The sequence below is a fragment of the Neovison vison genome, chromosome 12 (genome assembly GCF_020171115.1).
Source record: "Neovison vison isolate M4711 chromosome 12, ASM_NN_V1, whole genome shotgun sequence".
In the NCBI taxonomy this organism is placed as follows: domain Eukaryota; kingdom Metazoa; phylum Chordata; class Mammalia; order Carnivora; family Mustelidae; genus Neogale; species Neogale vison.
This window is the reverse complement of record NC_058102.1, coordinates 125,492,840-125,513,473: the sequence shown is the minus strand read 5'-3', so window position 1 is coordinate 125,513,473 and position 20,634 is coordinate 125,492,840. Positions and strand designations below refer to the sequence as shown.

General features: G+C 43.0%; 1 protein-coding gene across 4 annotated transcripts in view; it reads right to left on the bottom strand.

Moving 5' to 3' along the window:
• Positions 1-17,279, bottom strand: part of CACNB2 (calcium voltage-gated channel auxiliary subunit beta 2) — a 382,104-nt gene extending 364,825 nt beyond the window's left edge. For 2 of the 4 annotated variants that reach the window (XM_044227100.1, XM_044227104.1), the window contains exons 1-2: positions 17,136-17,278; positions 8,293-8,385 (exon numbers count right to left, since the gene is read on the bottom strand). In XM_044227100.1, coding sequence (XP_044083035.1) covers positions 8,293-8,385; positions 17,136-17,255 — 213 coding nt within the window. In that variant the 5' untranslated portion in view covers positions 17,256-17,278. Of the gene's footprint in view, positions 1-8,292; positions 8,386-16,749; positions 16,831-17,135 lie in introns of those variants that run through there. The other 2 variants (XM_044227101.1, XM_044227103.1) reach the window with 2 other exon arrangements.
• Between the last annotated feature and the right edge of the window lie 3,355 nt (positions 17,280-20,634).

Sequence of the window (20,634 nt, the reverse complement as noted above, 5' to 3'; positions counted from 1 at the left end):
GTACTCTGAATGAAAGCTGCCTTGCTGGGGACTCATCCAAATAAAGCCAACTGCCAGGCATCCGCTCAGCATTTGGTGTTCATCTTAGGAATACTGCCAGGTACATAAATGTAGCCAGGGAGAACACATGTCTTTAAGAAAATGAAGGAGAAAAAAAAAAAAAAGAAAGAAAGAAAGAAAGGAGAAAGGAGAGACAACAGCATAGAACTGAGTGGGCTGAGAAGCAGTTAGTAACACCACCCTCTCTGCCCCCCATGAGCTGCCTTGACTTTGATGTACATAGTTTCCCCTGACCTTGGCAGTATCAAGGAATTTATACAGTTAGCAGTTCTTGCACAATCTCTTGAAAAGAACAGCACAAATGTTCTATCCTTCAATGCCAGGCAGGCCTTGTTACTCCTTTCCACCTATTTTTCTTCCAGTAAATTAATTTACTCGCTTAGGTTCTTGTGCTAAAATAAACTACTAGTTCTTTTCCTTTCCTCCTCTTTCAACAACAGACCTCAGGGATCGATCGATCTTCCTTTCTTTCTTTGTTTCTTTCTTTCTGTATGAAGTTGGGAAGGAAGAGTGACATTAATGGAAAACTTAATCATTCTCATAGGCTATAACTTTATGCAAGGCACTACATGCAAAAAACTTTAAGAATGGCAGCTTTTCCAGCCTTATTATGATGATAAATGAAGTTCTTTTATCAACGTATCTGTTCGCAAGGCAGAGCCAGAGGACAAAGTGTTTTTCCCTGAGCTGAAGATAACTTCGGTTATCTTAATTATCTTAATAAATCCCAGATAACCACGGCTTTGTGGATTAAACACGGTTTGGTACAGAAACAATTTGAACAATCATCTTTGTTAATTCTTTAGGGTGCCTAGAAGTCACGTTGAACACTTTCTGCTTCTGACTACATTAAAACTAAAATGCCTATTTATGAAGCAACAGACCTAAAAAACAGACCAAACATTTCTAACAGGTCGACTGTATCCCAAGTGCTGTATATGCACCTAATGTTACCCAGATTCACAATCAGGATGATTCATGGACTGCATCAGCCTCAGCTAGACCTCAAACAGACCAGTGAGATGCTGCGTGTGGGCATGAGCCCACATCCAAGTTCATTAAAAAGAAGAAAAAGAAAAAGAGGACTTTCAGGATTCTGAGAAGGGCATGTTCCTGTGACTTCTGTGGGAGTAGAGGGAAAACAGACATTTCCGTTGCTACTTCTCCACTTGTCATTACTGATACGGGCACGGAGTGGGCTGAATGATGGTACCAACTAGGACTCGAAGCAATTTTTGATGAAACAGGAATGGATAATACTTGTGTGTTGTTTTAGTTTTAAAAACCATGATGCCCAGGGGATGCTGACAATGTTGAAGACATCCTCACCTTCTTATGGGGAAGGAAGTTAAAAGAAGACTAATTTTGTATGCGTTCATCCTAAAAACATGGGTAGAAATCCTTCTACATGTCTTCCTCAGCTGAATGAATGATACACTCATTGATGATTTAATGTATTCACAGCTTCTGTTACGAGGAGATGTAACATATCCAATAAAAGCAAGAATCTGGGGTCAGCCACCTGGGATTCAAATTCTGACTCCAACCCTACTTGCAAGGTGACTGTAGACAAGTTACTTGACCTCTCTGTCCCTCAATGTTCTTATCTGTATAATGGAGATACATACAGAATATATACTAAACACTCAAATAAGAGTTAATTGTTATTATTCTCCCTAATATTATTATTATTTTTCTGGTTTTGTTTTGTTCTGTTTTTGAGAAAGATGGAGAGAGGGGGAGGGGCAGAGGGAGAGAGAGAGAGAGAGAGAGAATCTCAAGCAGACTCTGCGCTGAGCTCCAAGCCTGACACGGGACTCGATCTTGGGACCCAGAGATCATGACCTGAGCTGAAATCAAGAGTCAGACCCTTAACTGACTGAGCCACCCAGGTGCCCCTTAGTCAGGATTTAACCAGTGTTCTCAATGGGTAATGATATTCACAAGAAATAGTAATAAACTCTTCAATAGAACCTCCTAGATACCAGGTACAGCTCTAAGCGATTTACGAGTTTGAACTCATGCAATCCTTTCAGCTAACATTGGAGGTAGGCACTATTCCCCAGAGCAAAACGCAGGCGAACAGAAAGATTAAGCTACTTACTCAAAGGTTAACTAGTAAATGTCTGAGCCAGAATTCACTGAGTGGCCTGCCTTCAGAGTCCAGTCCCTTAACCATAATCCCTCACCACTAACCTCCTTCTTGGAAAGAAACCATTTTAAATAAGTCTCCTCACATCATAATTTACATAAATGAGAACTATGGAAATTTTAAGTTCAGTATACTAAAAACATATATCGCATACAGGTAACATTTTGGCTGCAACATAAAGCAAAAGACTTTAAAAAACACCACGATTAACTTTCCCTCCAATTAATGGTTTTAGGAAACCTTAGGTGGGACAAATTCTTCCTTGAAATGCATGATGTATAAGGTAAGATAGGCCGGGGCACCTGGGGGGCTCAGTGGGTTAAGCTTCTGCTTTCGGCTCAGGTCATGATCTCAGGGTCCTGGGATCGAGCCCTATATGGGGCTCTCTGTTCAGCGGGGAACCTACTTCCCCCTCTCTCTCTGCCTGCCTCTCTACCTACTTGTGATCTCTCTCTCTTTCAAATAAATAAATAAAATCTTTTTTTTTTTTAAATGTAGTTTATAAAGTGAGCTAGGCCATCACTTCACAGCAAGCTTATATAGAGTAGAAGCCATAGCAACCTTGTTTCCTGGAGCCCCTGGAAAGCCCTACCAATAATATGCCATACCTAGCCAACCATCCCTGTGGACAGCGGCCAAACTGCAGCACTGATCAGGACTCTGGTCCTCCCCCGAGCCCCAGCATAAAACCAATGTCCTGGGGGAAATTAACCACACTCAGGTGCGAAGTCATCCTTCAATACACATTAAAAAAAAAAATTCAATTCAATTAGCCAACACATAGTACATCATTAGTTTTGGATGTAGAGTTCAATAATGCATCAGTTGCATGTAACACCCAATGCTCATCACATTACCCAATTACCCTCCCCCAACAAACTCCCCTCCAGCAACCCTCAGTTTGTTTCCTAGTGAAGAGTCTCTCACAGCTTGCCTCCCTCTCTGATGACTTCCCATTCAGATTCCCTCCCTTCCCCTATGATCCTCTGCACTGTTTCTTATATTCCACATATGAGTGAAATCATATGACAATTATCTTCTCCTGATTGACTTATTTCGCCCAGCGTAACACCCTCCAGTTCCAACCGTGTTGAGGTAAATGATAAGTACTCGCCCTTTCTCTCCAATCCCCACTTTGAAATATTAGGACATCAAAAAAGTTGATGTCGTGAAGGACCAGAAGACTACTTACTTAATCAACTTAAAGTGAACTGATCAACTAAAAAAATGGAATCTTGACCAATGATTACAAAAATTCTGTCACGGCACCTGTTATCCTGCTTTAGGATCTGAAGCAGAAACATATGGGTAAGCGTCTTTTCCTTAAGACTACTGATTCTTATAAAATAACTTGAGTTAGAAAACCACACACAAATGATGGCTAAAAAATGCATAATAAAAAGTTTGGAAAAAACCAAAAGCCTTGGAAAAAATGCCTCTCACCCTTTTACCGCATAGTCTTCATGATCATGTTCTATGTTTTCCGATAGGTTTCAACATATTCCAACAAATGGTTATAATGTTCATCAAATAGCCATAGGACTAAAATCTGGTACAGGTAAATTGTGACTTAGTTATCAGGGAAATGGATATTCATACCACAGTGAGCTACCACTACACTGTCACAAGAATGACTGAAATGAGAAACACTGACAATACCAAGTGTTGGCAAAGACACAAAACAGTTGAGACTGTTTCCACTGCTTGTGGGAATGCGTACTGGTTCAACCACTCTGAAACACTGGACTGCAGTGTTTACTTAAGTTAAACATACCTAGATGGGACACCTCCGTGGCTCTGTGGGTTAAGCCTCTGCTTTCAGCCTAGGTCATGATCTCAGTGTCCTGGGATCGGGCCCCGCATCGAGCTCTCTGCTCAGCAGGGAGCCTGCTTCCCCCCTCTCTTTCTGCCTGCCTCTCTGCCCACTTGTGATCTCTCTCTATCAAATAAATAAATAAAATCTTGAAAAAAAAATGCATAGGTAGGATCCAGCATTCCACTCCATTTGTGGAACAGAAACGCATAAAACCGTACCAAGAATGCACACCAAAGGTAGGACTATATAATGCAGCATCCCTCTCAATGACCCCGGATGGAAATAACCCAACGTCTAGCAACAGGAGGGGAGGTCAACATTCGCAGTGTCTGCACATAATGCAATGCTGGGCAGCAAAAAAGACGGACCAGTTATCTCAACACACAACGTACATACACCCAACAATCATAAGGCTGAGTGAAAGAATTCAGGCATAAAATGATTCTATTTACACAAGTCTCTAAGAACGGGCCCGAAGAACTTACGGCATGAGAAGAGAAATGACTGAGAAGGGTCAAAACAGGGAGCCTAGGGGGCGGAGGGTACGGATTTCTGGATCTGGGTGGTAGTGGCGTAGGTGCTGACTTGATGAAATCTCAGATCTCATGAACCCTTAGGAGTTGTGCATCTCGGGGCATATCGGCTACATATCAGTAAGAATGCTTACTTTAAAAGTAAGAAACTAAATTAATTAAAAGAGGCCTGTTTTCAAGCCCGAATTTATATATGTGCCTGTATTCGTCTATTACGGCTGCCATAACAACACCACAGATTGGGTGGTTTACCCAACAGAAATTTATTTTCTCACAGCTCTGGAGGCTGGAGTTTCATGATCACAGAGCTGGCAGGGTGGGCTTCTGGCGAGACCTCTCTCCTTGGCTTGCAGATGGCTGTCTCCTCACTATGCTCTCACACGGCCATTTAACCGAGCGTGCGTATTCTTCGTATCTCTCTCTTACAAGGATTCCTGTCCTACAGGGATTAATTGTCCCACTCTCATGAGCTCATTTAACCTTGCTGCCTCCAAACATACCCTCCAAGGACAATCAGCATAGGAATCTGGGGGACCTCCAACTCTGTTCATAACAAGCGCTATGATATTCTGTCAGTTATTTATTTTTGAAATTCTCAATTGTTTTTTTTTTTAATGAAATCTTCACATTTTCGACCTCTGAAGCTTTCTAAAGTACCCAGTGCTTCCCAAAGAGTCTTAGAAGTCTTTACAAATGATATAGTTGTAAAAAATATAATTCTAATGTTTCAAAGTTGTATGGAAAGTATTTTTTTCCTTCAATTTATTTATTTTCAGAAAAACAGTATTCATTATTTTTTTCACCACACCCAGTGCTCCATGCAATCCATGCCCTCTATAATACCCACCACCTGGTACCCCAACCTCCCACCCCCCCCCACCACTTCAAACCCTTCAGACTGTTTTTCAGAGTCCACTATTTTTAATTCAAGGGCAGGAATATAACCTAACTGCAAGATATTTTTAAATGGATCCTACTTACAGGGTCTACTTTTCCAACATCAATTGTACATACGCCCCAGCCACAGGCAAGGAAGTAACATACACAGGCACGAGTCACTTGTTTAACAAAACATCTACTTATGATAAAAAGAAAATACTTAAAAGATGTTTTTCCAGATTATTTAATAATCTAACATATGCTTATCATTATTATCCACGATATACTTCTTGAGACACTCTGATGATGCCATTTCTAGTATGTATCTAGCTCTGGCAAAGGTAGCTTCTGCTTATTTTCAAATAGCAGTGAAATACAAATGCTGCTTTAAACAAATAGAGATTAAATTATCAAAGGAAAACTATGATTTTTAGACTTGGCATTCTTGCCAAAGACACTGGTTTTCCTTCTGTGTCAGAAAGACGCTAGTACATCAGGGTTCTCAAAGCCTGTGTAATCATGACCTCAAATCCATGCCATATGGAACACCTTACTCTGTTGAGATTCAAGGACACAGACTTTATTTCCAGAAGATGGACCTTTAGGATAGACTTTTTTTTTTTTTGGTCTTCTTAAATGCTCACATATGTTTTAGCAATATATATCTAAATGTACAGTAAGTAGTTTAACAGCTCTCATTATTTTTTACTGAAGTTTTTTTTTAATTATTCATTTGAGAGAGAGAGAGAGAGAGCCGGAGAGAGAGAGAGCAGGAGTGGGGGGAAGGGGCAGAGGGAGAAGCAGGCTATCTCCTGATCAGGGCCCCAACCAAAGACAGACGCTTAACCAGCTGAGCCACCCAGGTGCCCCCCTCTTTATTATTTGTAATTGTGTTTCAAGCACAGAATCTCACACCCAGAGAACACAAAGCCAATAGGAAGCTATCATGACAAAAAAGAAATTCCAGGTAACTTACATGCAGTGCGGCAATCACTCCTTAACGAATGAACTTAATGAATTAAGCTCTCAAAACACCATAAAAGGGGAATTCACAGCCAAAGAAATGACTGGAACATGAAGTCCAGAGACTGTCTTGGAAGGACATCGTTACAGAGCTCAACTGGGCCATCACGGGCTCTGTACGATTAATTTCTATTCACAATCTCTTGCCCACTCGAAACATCAGTTTTTCTTTCCACATAATCTCGTCAAGCTGCCTTTCATTCTGTGTGGCTGTGCCGCAGCTACGCTGGGTCCTAAGAAGCTTATTCTTTTCTGCTTCGGGTCCTCCAGTGCCGGCCCTGAGATGATGACTCACGGCCGTGGGTTCTCACTCCTCTGGTTCAATCTCCTTGTCCCAGAGGCAGAATAAATATGGATGCTTGACATGGAAAAGGCCTTGGGTAACTTTCCTTTAACTGACTCCCTGAAGCTATTTCTCAAGATCCTTCATTCATTCTCAGGACCATGATGCCCCAGTTCTGCCCACGATGACATCAGGCCAACGCACACACCTTTGGCTCCTCTGTTACCCTTCCTGGCTCCTTCTGACACCAGTAAAACATAGCTCCAGGCTGAGCCATGCTTGGCTCCACCTTCTTTCCTCTTTCTAAATGTTTCTTAGCAAAAGAGCTCCATTCTTTCTTAACCAACTCTTTTTCTAATTTCCTGTCACTGAAACAATTCTTCATTGGCACAGACCCGAACCAAGATTTTTCCAGCTGCGTGTCAGTTACTCAGACATGCCTTTGGCATTCCTGACATAGCAAGGTGGGAACAGGCGAGACCCAGGAGGGCCCATCCTTGGTCTGTGTCAGGACAGGGGAAGGAGGGGGCAACCAGCCAAGGACAGAATCGCCGCTGGTGCAGCAGGTATAGACATTTAAGCTACTAACTAACTGTGGGGGAGAAGCTGTGGGAGCAGGGACACCAGAAGCAGTAGGGAGAGTTGGCAACCAAAAGAACTGGAGTTTTTCTGGTGGACCTCCATGGTCTGGGGAGCAAGCGGTCACCGACAAAATACTCCTGAGCACAAGAGCCAAAAACTGGGGGGACCTTGGGCCGTGGAATCAGGTTCTGTCTAGCACTGTCCTGTGCAATTCCTTCCCCACCAAGAAATGTTCGATGAAGATACACACCTACACCTGAAGAAACTTAAGTCTAGAACAGAACCTATTGTCCTCAGTCATCGGGCTGCCTGTGCTCTTGCTCTGGGGGTTCCAGTCCCTTCTGTTAGCACATACAAATGTTCCTATGCGGAAAGCGCTCATGCTGACTTTTTGGGGGACGGCTGGAAACTGCTGCCCAGGACTACACTGCCTGGTACCTGGCATAAAGGCTACGTCTTCAAAGGCAGTTTAAATTATTCCTCAAAGATAACACACGCTTTAACCTTAGTAGCTTCAAACGTTCCAAGACGGAACACGATTTCCTCTTTGACAGCCTGAACTCTGAGAGGGAAAAAGAAAACCCAAGCCAGAGGAACACCAGTATTTTGATTTCATAGCTGGCCACACAGATACCCACTGAGATGCCCTCTTCCGCGGCCGAAGAAAACCTCCAAATCTGTAATCATTTCTGCTGGAGTTCCCTTATTTTGTTAAGAAGAAATCCTTCCTGGCAAGACCAACTTGCCAGGAAAGGTTGTAATTATCACACGATCTCACTTAAAATTTAAATATTTTAATTATCACATGAAACGGCACACTTTTCACTTCAACTAGAAGTATAATAACACCATATAAGTCTTAAGGATAATGGTATAAAATCACCTTCAAAACAAAACAAAACAAAACCAACAAAATTCATTTGAATATACTTCTCCAGAACAGAAATTTTAAAAGCTCTCTTACCTGACGAACAAAACTATTTGAGGTAGTGTCAGATGAAGTGCTCCCATCGGATCCTTTAAATCTGTTTTTCCTTCTAGCTCCTTTTCCATATGACTGCAAAAAAAAAAGAAAAAGAAAGAAAAAAAAAGGCAAATGAGAAATCTAGGCCTACTGCTAGGAAGAAGTCAAAAACCAAAACAAAATACAAATTGCCATCATATGGGCATTGTTTGAAAATTATTATTGCTGGAATCACAAGTGCTTATTTCAAGAACAGTGAGTTAATAGGGTGAAGAGGTTTCTAGACAAAGCATTTAATAATTCTTGAATTAAAACAAATTATGTTATCTGTTCGCATACGGGTTGTCAAGAGGCAAAGCCACCAAAGAGAAAACATTTAAAAGCAAGGATTTCAGGGCAGGAGAGCGCAGAGCTGCAGCTGTAAGGAGAGAGAAAAGATCACGAGTCCAAGCCTCTTGGACAGCACGAATGCAACAGTTTTGCCTGCCCTGAGATGCCGTTTCCAGTGCCACTGGGCCTCCATTTTTGCTTTTGTTCATGTTTTAATTTGTAATCCCAGAGCTACTTGTAGAACTATATGGTAGCCGAAGAACACTGTATAATATGAATTCTGATTACCTTGAAATACACACACACACACACACACACACACACACGGGTCTACATGGAACATGAATGAAAACATGGTACCAATTCCTCCCCCGACCGTATGGATCTAGAAACGGCTTCAGAAGTGGCGAAAGGCTTCTTCTGTAAGTGGTCATGAACTGGATGAAATTGAAATGCCTTATAAAAATGTTGGGCCCATTGTGGCCATGTTTGCATGTGATAGGAAAATCAAAATCCCTTCGTGATTTTACGGAGAATGCGAGAAAAATAAATTTCATAGAATAAAATTTTATAGAATAATTAGATAAATAGGTAATTTTATAGGATAATAGCAATAAGAAGACAAGCATTTGAGAACAGGAGGTTAAGAGCAAGACCGTTTGCTTCCATACCAGGATAGAGCCAAACATGAACCTATGCTAATGAACTTGCTTTTTCTATGATTATTTATTTACACTCAGAGCACTAAGAACAAACAATGCATCAATCTCTGTTTAATGGCAGGCATAGGTAAAGTTGTTGCAAATACTGGCCATTAACATATAATTGAAAAATAGCTCAAAACTGTGCCTTTAGGTGCAAAGCAAATAGGCTGGAATCCTGCCATTGCAGACTGTGAGCGAATGTCTTAACTGCTCCAAACACCAGTCTTCCCCTCCTTCAAATGGGCATATTGCTACTTACTTCACAGGTTTAGGAATTAAATAAAATACCAGATTCATAGCATTTAGTGTAAGACCTAGTAAATGATAAGGGCTCAGAATGATATTTTTAAAAGTAATATCCACATACAGATTGGAAGAGTCGGGTAAAGTTGGGGTGAAGGCGTAACATGCTGAGAATGCTTAGGCTTAAAGAGACTTCATGAGATTATCAGCATTTACGAAAGTTAACTTTTTTTAAATTGCCGAGTAAATTGCAGAGTTCAGGTTTTGAAAATACTACTTTGTGCTATTTGATACACGCAGATGGTTTTCATTAAAAAAAAGAAATATCTTATAAACTACGGTGTACGTAGTACTTAGGCCAACTAAGATCTATTACGAACATTTGTGTTATGAGTAACTTAGATGACTTTGCAATCAGTGAGAGGGTGGTACAATCTTAAAGCAAAAATTTTTCTTAACCATGTTTGTTCTCTTTCAAGTATCTACGGGATTTATATAATACAAATGTGTTTCCATGGCATTTAATTAACTCTCAAGTTCATAAAAGGAAAGACAACCTAGGCTGGGCTTTGTGTATCATACAAGGTTCTTCTCACTTAGCAGCTTATTCTTTATACTTATGTAAACACTATTCAGTAAACTGTTGAAAAATAACATTCTTTCAAGAGTGTTCTTCCTTTTCCAATTATTATATAAAGGTTTGGACAGAAGGGTCTTCCAAAGCCTACAAACACAAAAATAAAGCAGGAAAAGTTCTTTAAAATTAAAAATATTTTTATATTATTGAACATGGGAAAAGACTAATTACCCTTGAAAGCAATTTTTTAAGGCCTAACATGTTTCTTATGGGGGGGAGGGGCAAACCTGCATTAAACACACTGTTTTCCTTTTTTTTTTTTTTAACACATTGTTTTTCTTCATGAGAGGCATAGATTATCTTTAAGAACAAAGACAAAATATAATCTTACTCCATTGTGATATGTCTTTCCAATACCATTTTGAAATGGGTGGAAAGAGAATATGAAATTCTATCATTGTCTCTTGCTTCAGATTTTTCATGATAAATATATTTTATTACTCTGCTGCTTTGGTGTGTAAGCTTTTTCATGGCTGTTCACAAATGCACAACAGGGACTGTGAAAACCACACAAAATTTCAGACATTCAGTCCTACAGGAGATAATTTTCTGCAAGAAATTAGACACATTTAAAAAGTGTTTCATTTTAAATGTATGTTAATTTTTCTAAGCCCCTAGGAATACTATTCATAAGTATTACTTTGGATACACTTAGCTACCTAGTCAATATATACCCACGTATATATGTTGGATTATCAGAGTTTTCAACTGTACTAACACACAGTTTGCACACACACAGGCACACAATTATGGCTGAATCCCGTGTAAACTTGTGATAACTTTGAAAAAACTGTATTGTCCTTTAATCACTTAAATTTATGGGGAATGCTTTATTCAAAGTATTAACTTGTTCATGTCTTAATAGTGTCATAGCGAATCCTTATTAATTATGTATTATATATTAAAAGCTAAAAGAGATACGCTTAATGATACCTCTTTTCTGTTCTCTTATGAATTTGAGTAGTTATTTCTCTTCCATAGTTTCCTTGTTAATCTTTATTGTTTTTTATAACAATATCCAAGATCAAGGGAAAAAAATTAAAGCAACTTTTGGAAAGCTAATACAGTCCATTTCAATGTATTTTTTAAAAATGTTACTGAAAATTTATCCTACCATTATAAAACAAAGTTCCCTTTGATCCAATGCATATTTAAAATTAAGTCCATCTTGCTAGAATTACTTTTCTTTAGCTACTTTAAATCCTTGAAAACGAGGACTAGAGTGTTTCATCTGCAGGAATTTAAAAAAAAAAAGGAAAGAAAGAAAAAAAAAGGAAAGGCCAAATCTTCTCAAAATGGAGAGAGACAGGAAAGATTAATTATTCAAATATTTACTTGACTCAATTTGGAAAAGAAGTATAGTTTTCTTAGTTCAGGGGCTGCTTCAAATGCAGCCTCTTTTAGGACTAATTGTTTTTCCAAGTTTTTTTTTTTTTTAGCAACACTATATAAACACCCAATACGTGAAACAGTTCACAATCAGAGTCGCCCAGATTTCAAGAAGTAAAAGGCAGAAGAGAAAGGGAGTTTGGGTTTGGCCGGAGCGTAAAGTATAACCCATAATACTCTCTCTGACACATGCAGAACCCCTAAGTCCTTCTGGGAGCACAGTCTGAAAAGCCACTAATTTCTATTCATTTCCTATTAGTTACATGAAACTTCATGAAAACAAATTATGTCACCATAGCAGAAAGGAGAAAAAGAAAACCGTAAACCGAAATTCTTTTACTTCTCCTACAACATCAACCAAGCTACATCAGATTTCAAAAACAACAACAAAAATTTAAGAAATTTCCACAAATATATAAATGACTTATTAAAATGATAATTCCTCATGATGATAAGTATCAGCTTCATGTAAATGAATGTCCTCCTTGTTACCAAATAATTTTTGAAACTGGAGTGTAGTTTTCAAATCAGCAAATAAATGTTTATATTTCACAGGTAATTGAAATCTAATTTCTGTCTAATTGAAATGGACCATAGTAGTTAGTTTTGGAAGTTGCCAGTCAGTTGGAGATTTGAGCCCACCCGTGCACACAACGTTGGCTTGGCAGACCCTGGGGACAGCTTGAAGTATGACGCTGCTTCTGCAGTTGATAGATAGGATGACGGTCTCCTCCCTACATATTGATCCCCATAAGCATAATGCTGATACCTGAAATTAGTTTCCATCAATCGATTAGCATTCATTGATATTTATCCCTTTGAGTTGTGGACAAATGCAGCCAGAATGATCCAGAGAGAAATCAGACATTTATTCTCCTCATTTACTGACAGTTCAGTCTGAACGGGATTGTCAAGATCCTTTACTTGGAGTGAAGTAATTGAGATTACCTCTCTAGAAAAGGGGAGGTAGGACATCAGTTCTTGTCAATATGGATCAGTTTACACAAAAGCAAAAAGGAATAAAGAGGCAGCATAAAAAGATCTTTTGCGGGGTCTGGAGGTAGAGAAGGAAGGAGGGACAAGGCTGGGAAACAGAATGTCTAGTGGGAGGGCAGGAGAACTTCGCCCTCTTCATAAGCTGCCTCTAGGCAGGCCTGGAAAGAACTCGGAGACAGACTTTGTTACTTGTGGTGGTGGCATAACTAATTGTAACTCCTTGTCCCTGTGAAATTAAACAGTGCCACCGCCCTCTACGGGGTTAACACCATTTTGCTCAGATTTTCTTGAAAAGGACCAAGGCTTCATAATTGTGTTAATTCAATGGAATTAAATCCAGCAACAGGTAGACTAAGCCTTTCCGCTCCAGGAAAGACAAAAAGAAAAGAGCCATGAAATCTACAAGACCAACCGAACCCCACATCACTCAATCAGTTATTACATTTCACGTCTTAAAACACACTCAGAAATTCTGATTGGCATGTTTTAAAATTTCTCCCATGCAACACCAGAACTAAAATACCATTCAAGAGGAAAGCCATGGGGGTTAGCAACGAAGGTTCCAGGAAAACACAAAACACAAGACCCACGATCATTATGTTGGCAGACTGCGGAAGACCGAGCTGTACCTCGGCCGTACAAGTGTTTCTGGAAAACCATACCCACAAGAATCAAGAGCCACAGGAGGACCGCTGCGGCTCTCTTTAGATAAAGCTCCTTGCTGCAGTGATTCAAGATGTTGCCATTACCAGGCTGTGTTACTACGACATGCTTGAAAAGCATCTGGCAAACTCAGCCGGGGTGGAACCAGCTGGGTTCTGTTGCTAGGAGCAAAGCAAACAGGACCTCTGGTTACTGTCTGTTCATTTTCAGGTGTGCCTAGAGGTGCTGCTCACAACCTCTTGCAGGCCTAACGTGCTGGGATACTGCTTTGTTTCTTCTCTGTCTCCTCCTGTGTCTCTATCCTACTCTCAACCCCTCCCACTGGCTTCCCGTCCACACCGGCTCCCTATACCATCAATTCCACTCCCAGGAGAATTACCAGTGCCGTATTTTAGACTACCGCTGTCCAGCAGAAATGTAAGCCAAGCCACATGTCATTGAAATTTTCTAGTAGCCGTACGAAACCGGGAAGCAGCAACAAGTGAAACTAATTGCAGTGATACAACTTACTGAAACCAATATACCCAAAATGTTATCGCAGCCACCTGTCGTCAGTGTAAGAAAGATTAATGTGTATTCTTTATTTCATACCGAGTCTCTGAAATCTGGTGTGTATTTTATACGTACGGCACATCTCAGTTAGAGCTACGTGTGGCTAGTGGCTCCAGGAGTGGACAAAGCAGATTTGGAGCTTTGGAGGGAGAATAGTAATTAGCGCCATAACTTTGGAAGTAGACTATGTCCAAGTTTGCACTGAAGCTGTTCAGCAGGCCCCCTAAAAAGCGATGCAATCTGCTTGAATCAGAACTTACCAGGATTTGTAGTTAGGGTTGCCAACTCGGCTCTCACGTAAGAAATAATAGTCGTGTTGTTTATGGCAGTGTGCTGGAGGGAAAGGGTTGGAATGTAGGAGGGTGCCCCATCCGTAGGCAGAATTAATTAACGTAAAAAAGGAAAAATGGGCAGTCTGGGAATCTACATCTTTTGCTTTGTTCAAACAGAACTTGGAATAAAATCCAGAGGTAAGACAGAAAGTGTTCTTTAAAGCAAAGATTGCTTAGAGACACAATTTGCAAGTGAAAATTCCATTTCTAAGTATCAGTAGTCAGCAAAAGGGGCTGCTCCTGAGCTGGACCCCTTCCCCGCCTTTTCTGGGGGCTTTACTGCTGTCCTGTCCTGCCCAGAGAGATGGACTAGAGACTTTGCCAAGTTCTCACAGCCCTATGATGCCATGATTTATTAGATATAAAATAAACATGGCCATATTTCCCCTCACATAATCGAGGTAACAGAAACACAATTCAAAGAAAACTGCTTTCATTTTTGGAAGGTAGAGAAAGCAAAGAGATAGATGGGGATGTAGTTGAATATTTATACCTCTAACCTGCATATAATAGCCTTTCCTCCCCTTTTCCTGTCTCTCATGTATTTCTACACTTACTTCCTTAGTCCAGCACATTGAGTCTTTTGAAATATCCCATGCATGGGTCTGTCATCTCCATTTTCTTTCCTGTCCCTTCAGATTAGGCCTTATTAACTCTTATCCAAACTGTTTCACCAATCTCCTGTCTGGCAGCTCCATTTCTGGACTTCTAAAACTCTAAAATACCTTCCAGAACATTCCCAGGTAAATCTTCTGAATAAGCGGTTATGCAACTCCTTGGCTGAACCCCTTCCACGGTTCTCCATCATTCCTTACACCGCTGGTTCCAACGCTTCCAAGATGTGGCCTCAAACTGCCTTGTGAGTCTTACGTCTAACTATGCCTGCTCTGTACCATTCCGTACTCTCTTCAAGCTACACATGAAAATATGTGATAAGACTTATAACTTGTGTGACTTTACTTCCTGTATGTATCCCACCATCTCTCTGACAATCTCTGGTCAAATCTCACCCATCCTTGGACTCTCTTCTCAAAAGCCACCTCTTCTATGAAGCCCTTAAGGATTACTCCGCATAGAATTTCTGTGATCCTTCCTCCTTGGAAAGCAAGATTCAGTACTTCTTTTACAGTCCTCTACCAGACAACTGTCATACAGGCATCACACTGGCAGCTACTAGAGTTATCAGTTCTCTGAAGACAGCACTGGCGTCTCCTCACATCTGAATCATTTCCACCTTGCAGTTAACAACAAATACTTGTTGACTTACATTTAACGACGTAAATCACTGAGTGCATTTAGTATTTCTTATCTAAATGCAGTCATGCTTTCGGTCAGCCTCAACTTTGATCTCCAGAAATCCAAGAACTCTTTTTATCACAAGAATAAACTTAAAAAAAGAAAAGAAAAATCCCTGAAGGGAGTTCAAAGAAAAAAGGGGGGGGGTGTCTAAGAGTCCTTTCTTTTATCAAAATTCAAGACCTTCACCCTGGAATAACAGAGTTCTCTGAGTACATTTCTCACTCTCATCTAACCTGATTAAGTGTCTAGATAAAATCAGGAGCCTAGAACAAATGTGACATGTGTTGGTAAGAATTCAGGTCCCCTGGCAGAAACTAGATGGAAATGTAGGTGATTAGTTACAGGTCCCCCCTCTGGTTCAGCAGCGGAACAGCCCAATGCCGACTAAAAAGCTAGCTGTCCTACCCTTATGAAAGAAATGGGTTTCTCATTACACGACTTCTTGGTTTCTACATTTTTCCTCCATCTCAAATCAAGGTGAATTATGTGTTTTAAGTTAGCAAGGTTATTTCCCAGTGGTTAAAGAAAGTTCACTAAAGCTCCACATTTATAAGGTTTTTGTAAATATAGGAATATGTCACCATCACATTTACACATCTAGCAAACGTAGGCTTGAAATCAGCAAGCCCATATCGCTAAGCAAAGAGTTATTTCCCCAAAATAAGGCTTGAAATAGAACCCTAACCTCTTCCCGGCACTGGCACTCGCCAAGCGGCCCCACAGCTAGGAGTCTTCAGTCATTTCCCTGCTAGGATAAAAGTTGAGAGACTCGTCACCGCCGAGACCTGGAGGTGTCTGTAATCCAAACTGTACCTGCCAAAGCCTTACGTAAAAGCCACCACCTTATCATTGCCCAACGCCTACAACTGACATCTCCTATTTCACAACTGAGCTGCAAACCGGAATTTTTCCAGAAACCGCTCATCCTCATCGGAGAGGAAGGTGGTCCTGAAGCTCCCTGGAATGGCCAGCATTTCAGGGGAAATGGAAAAATAAAAAACTTTTCGCGTCCCCAACTGGCTTTAAGAGAAAGAATCGAGGAGGGGCGCGGGCAAACGGTGGCCAGCGGCGCGAGGGGAGCTGAGCTGTCAAGGAGGCAGAACTAGCCAGGTGCGGGGGGTGGGGGGGGGCAGGGCTGCGCCCGGAGACCCGGCCCGAAGCCCCCCCCACCCCCCCACGTCCCCCTGCCCCCACCCCCACCCCCTGCCTCGCCCCCTTCCCACGGCAGCTCCGAGCTCGCCCGGAAGGGTCGGCGTCGGAGCCCGAGCCAGAGCCGCGGGGAGCCGAGCCCCTCCCGCCCACCCGGACTCACGATCTTGAGCAGGTCCAGTCCGCTCGCCTGGTTCATGTCTCTCCATGTGCCTCTCCCGGGAAGGGGCGAGGAGGGCTGACCGAGCAGCCCGGGGGCAGCGGCCTCTGAAGACCCGGAGGTCTCCCCCGCCCCTTCCCACTCGCTTTTCGGAAGCCGAGAAAAATGGAAGCCGCGGAAGAGCCAGGGACAGGCGAGAAGGGGCAGGGTCCCCGGCGCCCGGAGAGGAGAAGCGGGTGGCAAAGGGCGAAGGGAGAGGGGGTGGCGGAGGCGCCCGGGCGGCAGGGAGCGGCCCGGCGGGGGATCCTAGCGGAGGAGGCGGCGGGAGAGCGGGAGGTCGGCGCCCCGGCGGCTCACAAAGGAAGGAGAAGGCGCGGCGCTCTCGCTACCTGTGCGGCCGCTCCGAGCGCCCCCGCGGGAGCCGCGTTCTCCAGCAGTTCCATCGGGATCTCCTGCGCCACCGCCGCCGCCGCTGTGGGAGGCGACTTGGACATGTCGCTTTGGACCATTGGCGAGAAGTCGGCTGGCAGCGAGCAGTCAGCCCCTCGCGGCGGGTCCCCTCCTCCCCTCCCCCGCCCCCCCGCCGCCCGCTGCCCGCTCCGGGGGCTGCCCGGGGCTCGGCGCCGCGCTCGCCGCTCTCAGGGCGCGGGACGGGGCCGGGCCATTTTGAAAAGCGAGACGCGGGGCGGCGGCGGCGGGGCGGGCTCGCGGCCGGGCGGCCCGGCAGGGCGAGCGCAGAGCGGCGGCGACGACACGGGGACGGGAGCCGCGGGCGCCGGGAAGGTCCTCGCCGGGAGGGAGGGAGGGAGCTCGGGGAGCGCGAGCCCAGGGGGAGGCGCGTCGGAAAGCGAGAGTGACAAGGCAGCCGAGCGCCGAAAAGTTCCCCGCGGGAGGCGCGGGCCGCGTGGGCTCCGGCCCAGCCGCTGCGCGTCTCCGTGGCACGCGCGCTGGAAAGTTTTCAAAGCCACGAAAGCGAGGCCTTGCGCCCGGGAGCTTCCTCGCTCGGGCTGCCGGGCTCGGCTCCCCCGGCTCCCCCGGCTCCCCGGCCACCTCGCGGGCAGCCTGGCAGCCCGCGGGCGGGAGAGGGGCGGGAGCGGCGGAGAGCGCCCGGGCTCCGCTCCTAAACTGGACTCCTGGGATCCGCGGAGGCCTCCGGCGGCCCCCGGGCGGGGGCGTCTGCCGGGGCAGCCCGTGAGCCCGGGAAGGCACTTGACGGTGGCAGTGACGGGGGCGGGGGGGGGGGGTGGGCAGAAAAGACGCGGGGCTGAGGACCCGAACATCGGCAGCTGGCCTCCTCCGCGAGGTCCCAAAGCACCACTTCCCAGCCCCAGTCCGAAGTTCTTCCTTCCTGACTCCTGTCTGACTCCTAGCCAAACAGCGCTGCTTTGGGAGTGCGCTTTTCCTGCAAAGTGGAGAAGTCTTCCTGGCACGTTTTGGGCAGAATAAGCACTTTTTTACTATCCCGAATTCTTGGTCATGAGTAGTGGACGTGAGCATGAACATTGCACTTAAACAGCAGAAGGCTCACTTTTCTACTCGAGCGTGCCTCTTCTTGCAACAAAGGTTACTGGAGCGAAACTCAGGAGAACCAGTCGTCTAGGCATCAGTGTGATCTCTGTCTGTCAAATAAATAAATAAACAAACAAACGACGTCTAGGGTTTGGCGTGATGAAATATACATACAGAAATGCAGTCCACGAGGCTTCAACTGCCCTTTATATGAAATGACTGTGGGACGCAGTACTTGTTCATCTCAAAGATCAACAGCTGAAACCCATCTCCATCATAAGCTAATTTTAGTCAGGCTGAAAGAACAGGTTTTGGTAAGGTTAAAACTTTAGCCATATCTATGGGGCACCTGGGTGGCTCCGTGGGTTAAAGCCCCTGCCTTCGGCTCAGGTCATGATCCCAGATCCTGGGATCGAGCCCCACATGGGGCTCTCTGCTCAGCCGGGAGCCTGCTTCCTTCTCTTTCTCTGCCTGCCTCTCTGCTTGTATTCTGTGTCTGTCAAATAAATAAATAAATAATCTTAAAAAAAAAAAAAAAGGCATATCCATTGGGTCCCTGGTTTTCCTAATCTTTGACGTTAAAAGGGTCATTTTTACTTAGATTTCAGTGACTGTTAAAGAGAAGCACTAAAATATTGGATAATAATGATAATATGACATTTTGAAAAACAACAGACTGGGAAGCTGGGAGGCTCTTGGTTAGGATGTGGGTGAGGAGCCCAGTGACAAGGAAGAGGGCACCCTTTGCTTTCTAGCCAAGCCTGAAGTCTCCGCAGAACCCTGGCTAAGAATTGTTGGGGGTGGGGAGACAGTGGTGTTTTATATGTATTCATGTGTATATGTGTGCATATATGTATATACAAAAAATACAAAAGATATTGTACTTAAAGTTTTGGATTCATTGTCTATTTTAACTTCCTGATCTGCTGACAATATCACCCTCCAAGGTCTATTCATTTAACAAAACTATTTGGTTCTCTTGAGAGAGTGTTCAAATTTCAGGGGTAACATGAAGTCTAATTCTCTTGTAGACTGGAAGCTGTGTGGGTAGGAGCCCCGCATATTCATCAGAGCACATTCAAATCTAGTAAGTTGCCCTGAGTTCTTTCAATAGTCAGTTAGTAAAGTTTATTTCAAACTTTCATTGCGTGCCACTGGAGGAATACAGACAACAAAAACCAGGTCTGTTGGGGCTTATAGTCTAGTTAATAAACACTTAGAAACCAGTCAATACACACTTGTTGATGGAAGGTAGGAAGGGAGGGAGGATTCTAACATGGTTTTTTAAAAACACCCAGTTGGATGAAACTTTGTGTCTTCCCAAGACATCTGTGTGATTTCTTATAGTGTACTTAATTATCTGTGCATTCACTTTCATTTATGACCATCAGGGAAATGGAATTTTGTCTTTCATCACGTTTTTAAAGAGATCACAAAATAGCAAGACAACCTTGAAAATAATTTTTAATACTACTTATAACCAAAGGGCCTGTAAAGTTTGTGCCAAAGGACAAGTAAAGTTTGAAATAAATGTTCATGTGTGATCTAGTATATAAATTATATCAAACTGCTTTTATGTTTTTTCTGCCACTACATAGTTTCTTGAGAATAACCAATTGTGTCTTACTCATTTTAGTATTCCTAGCATTGAGCATGGTGTCGGGCACTTAGATGAAGCCTGAAAACACAAGTTGCATAAATGAATGAATAATGATCTGTCTTCATGTGTCTTAAAACATAAAACTTGGCAAGTTCTAACATAGGAAGACATTTACCTAATCATAATTCCCATGAAAGCATTATATTAATTCTTTCTTTATAACCTGTGCTAATTTAATTAGTGTATTGAACAGTAACACAATGCAATGTACCTGTTCAGACTCTAGTCTGCTTTTTAAAGGTTTCAAATAAAATGTAAGGCAATGTTACCCTTACGTAAAAAAGGAAACACTGTCAGAATAAATATAGATAGAAAAAAGTTTGAGAGGGGCATCTGGGTGGCTCAGTTGGTTAAGACTCTGCCTTCACCTCAGGTCATTATCCTGGGGTCCTGGGATGGAGCCCCAAGTCAGGCTCTCTCCTGAGTAGAGAGTCTGCTTCTCCCTCTTCCTCTCCCTCTGTGCCTCCCCCTCAAATAAATAAATAAAATCTTAAAAAGAAAAGAAAAGAAAAGAAAAAGGTTTGAGAAGCTTATTAGGGATGCCTTCTATCATGGTCAGTTTTGTTTTTAATATACCTTGACTTTTGCAGTTTTTAAAAGCCACAGATGAATGCTAAAATTTGATAAGTGAAGCCTAATTCTTTTCCATGTTAAAAGTTATGCAGATGTACTCTAGCAATAATGGATGTACAGTCATCAGTGGAGGCATTCAAATGCAG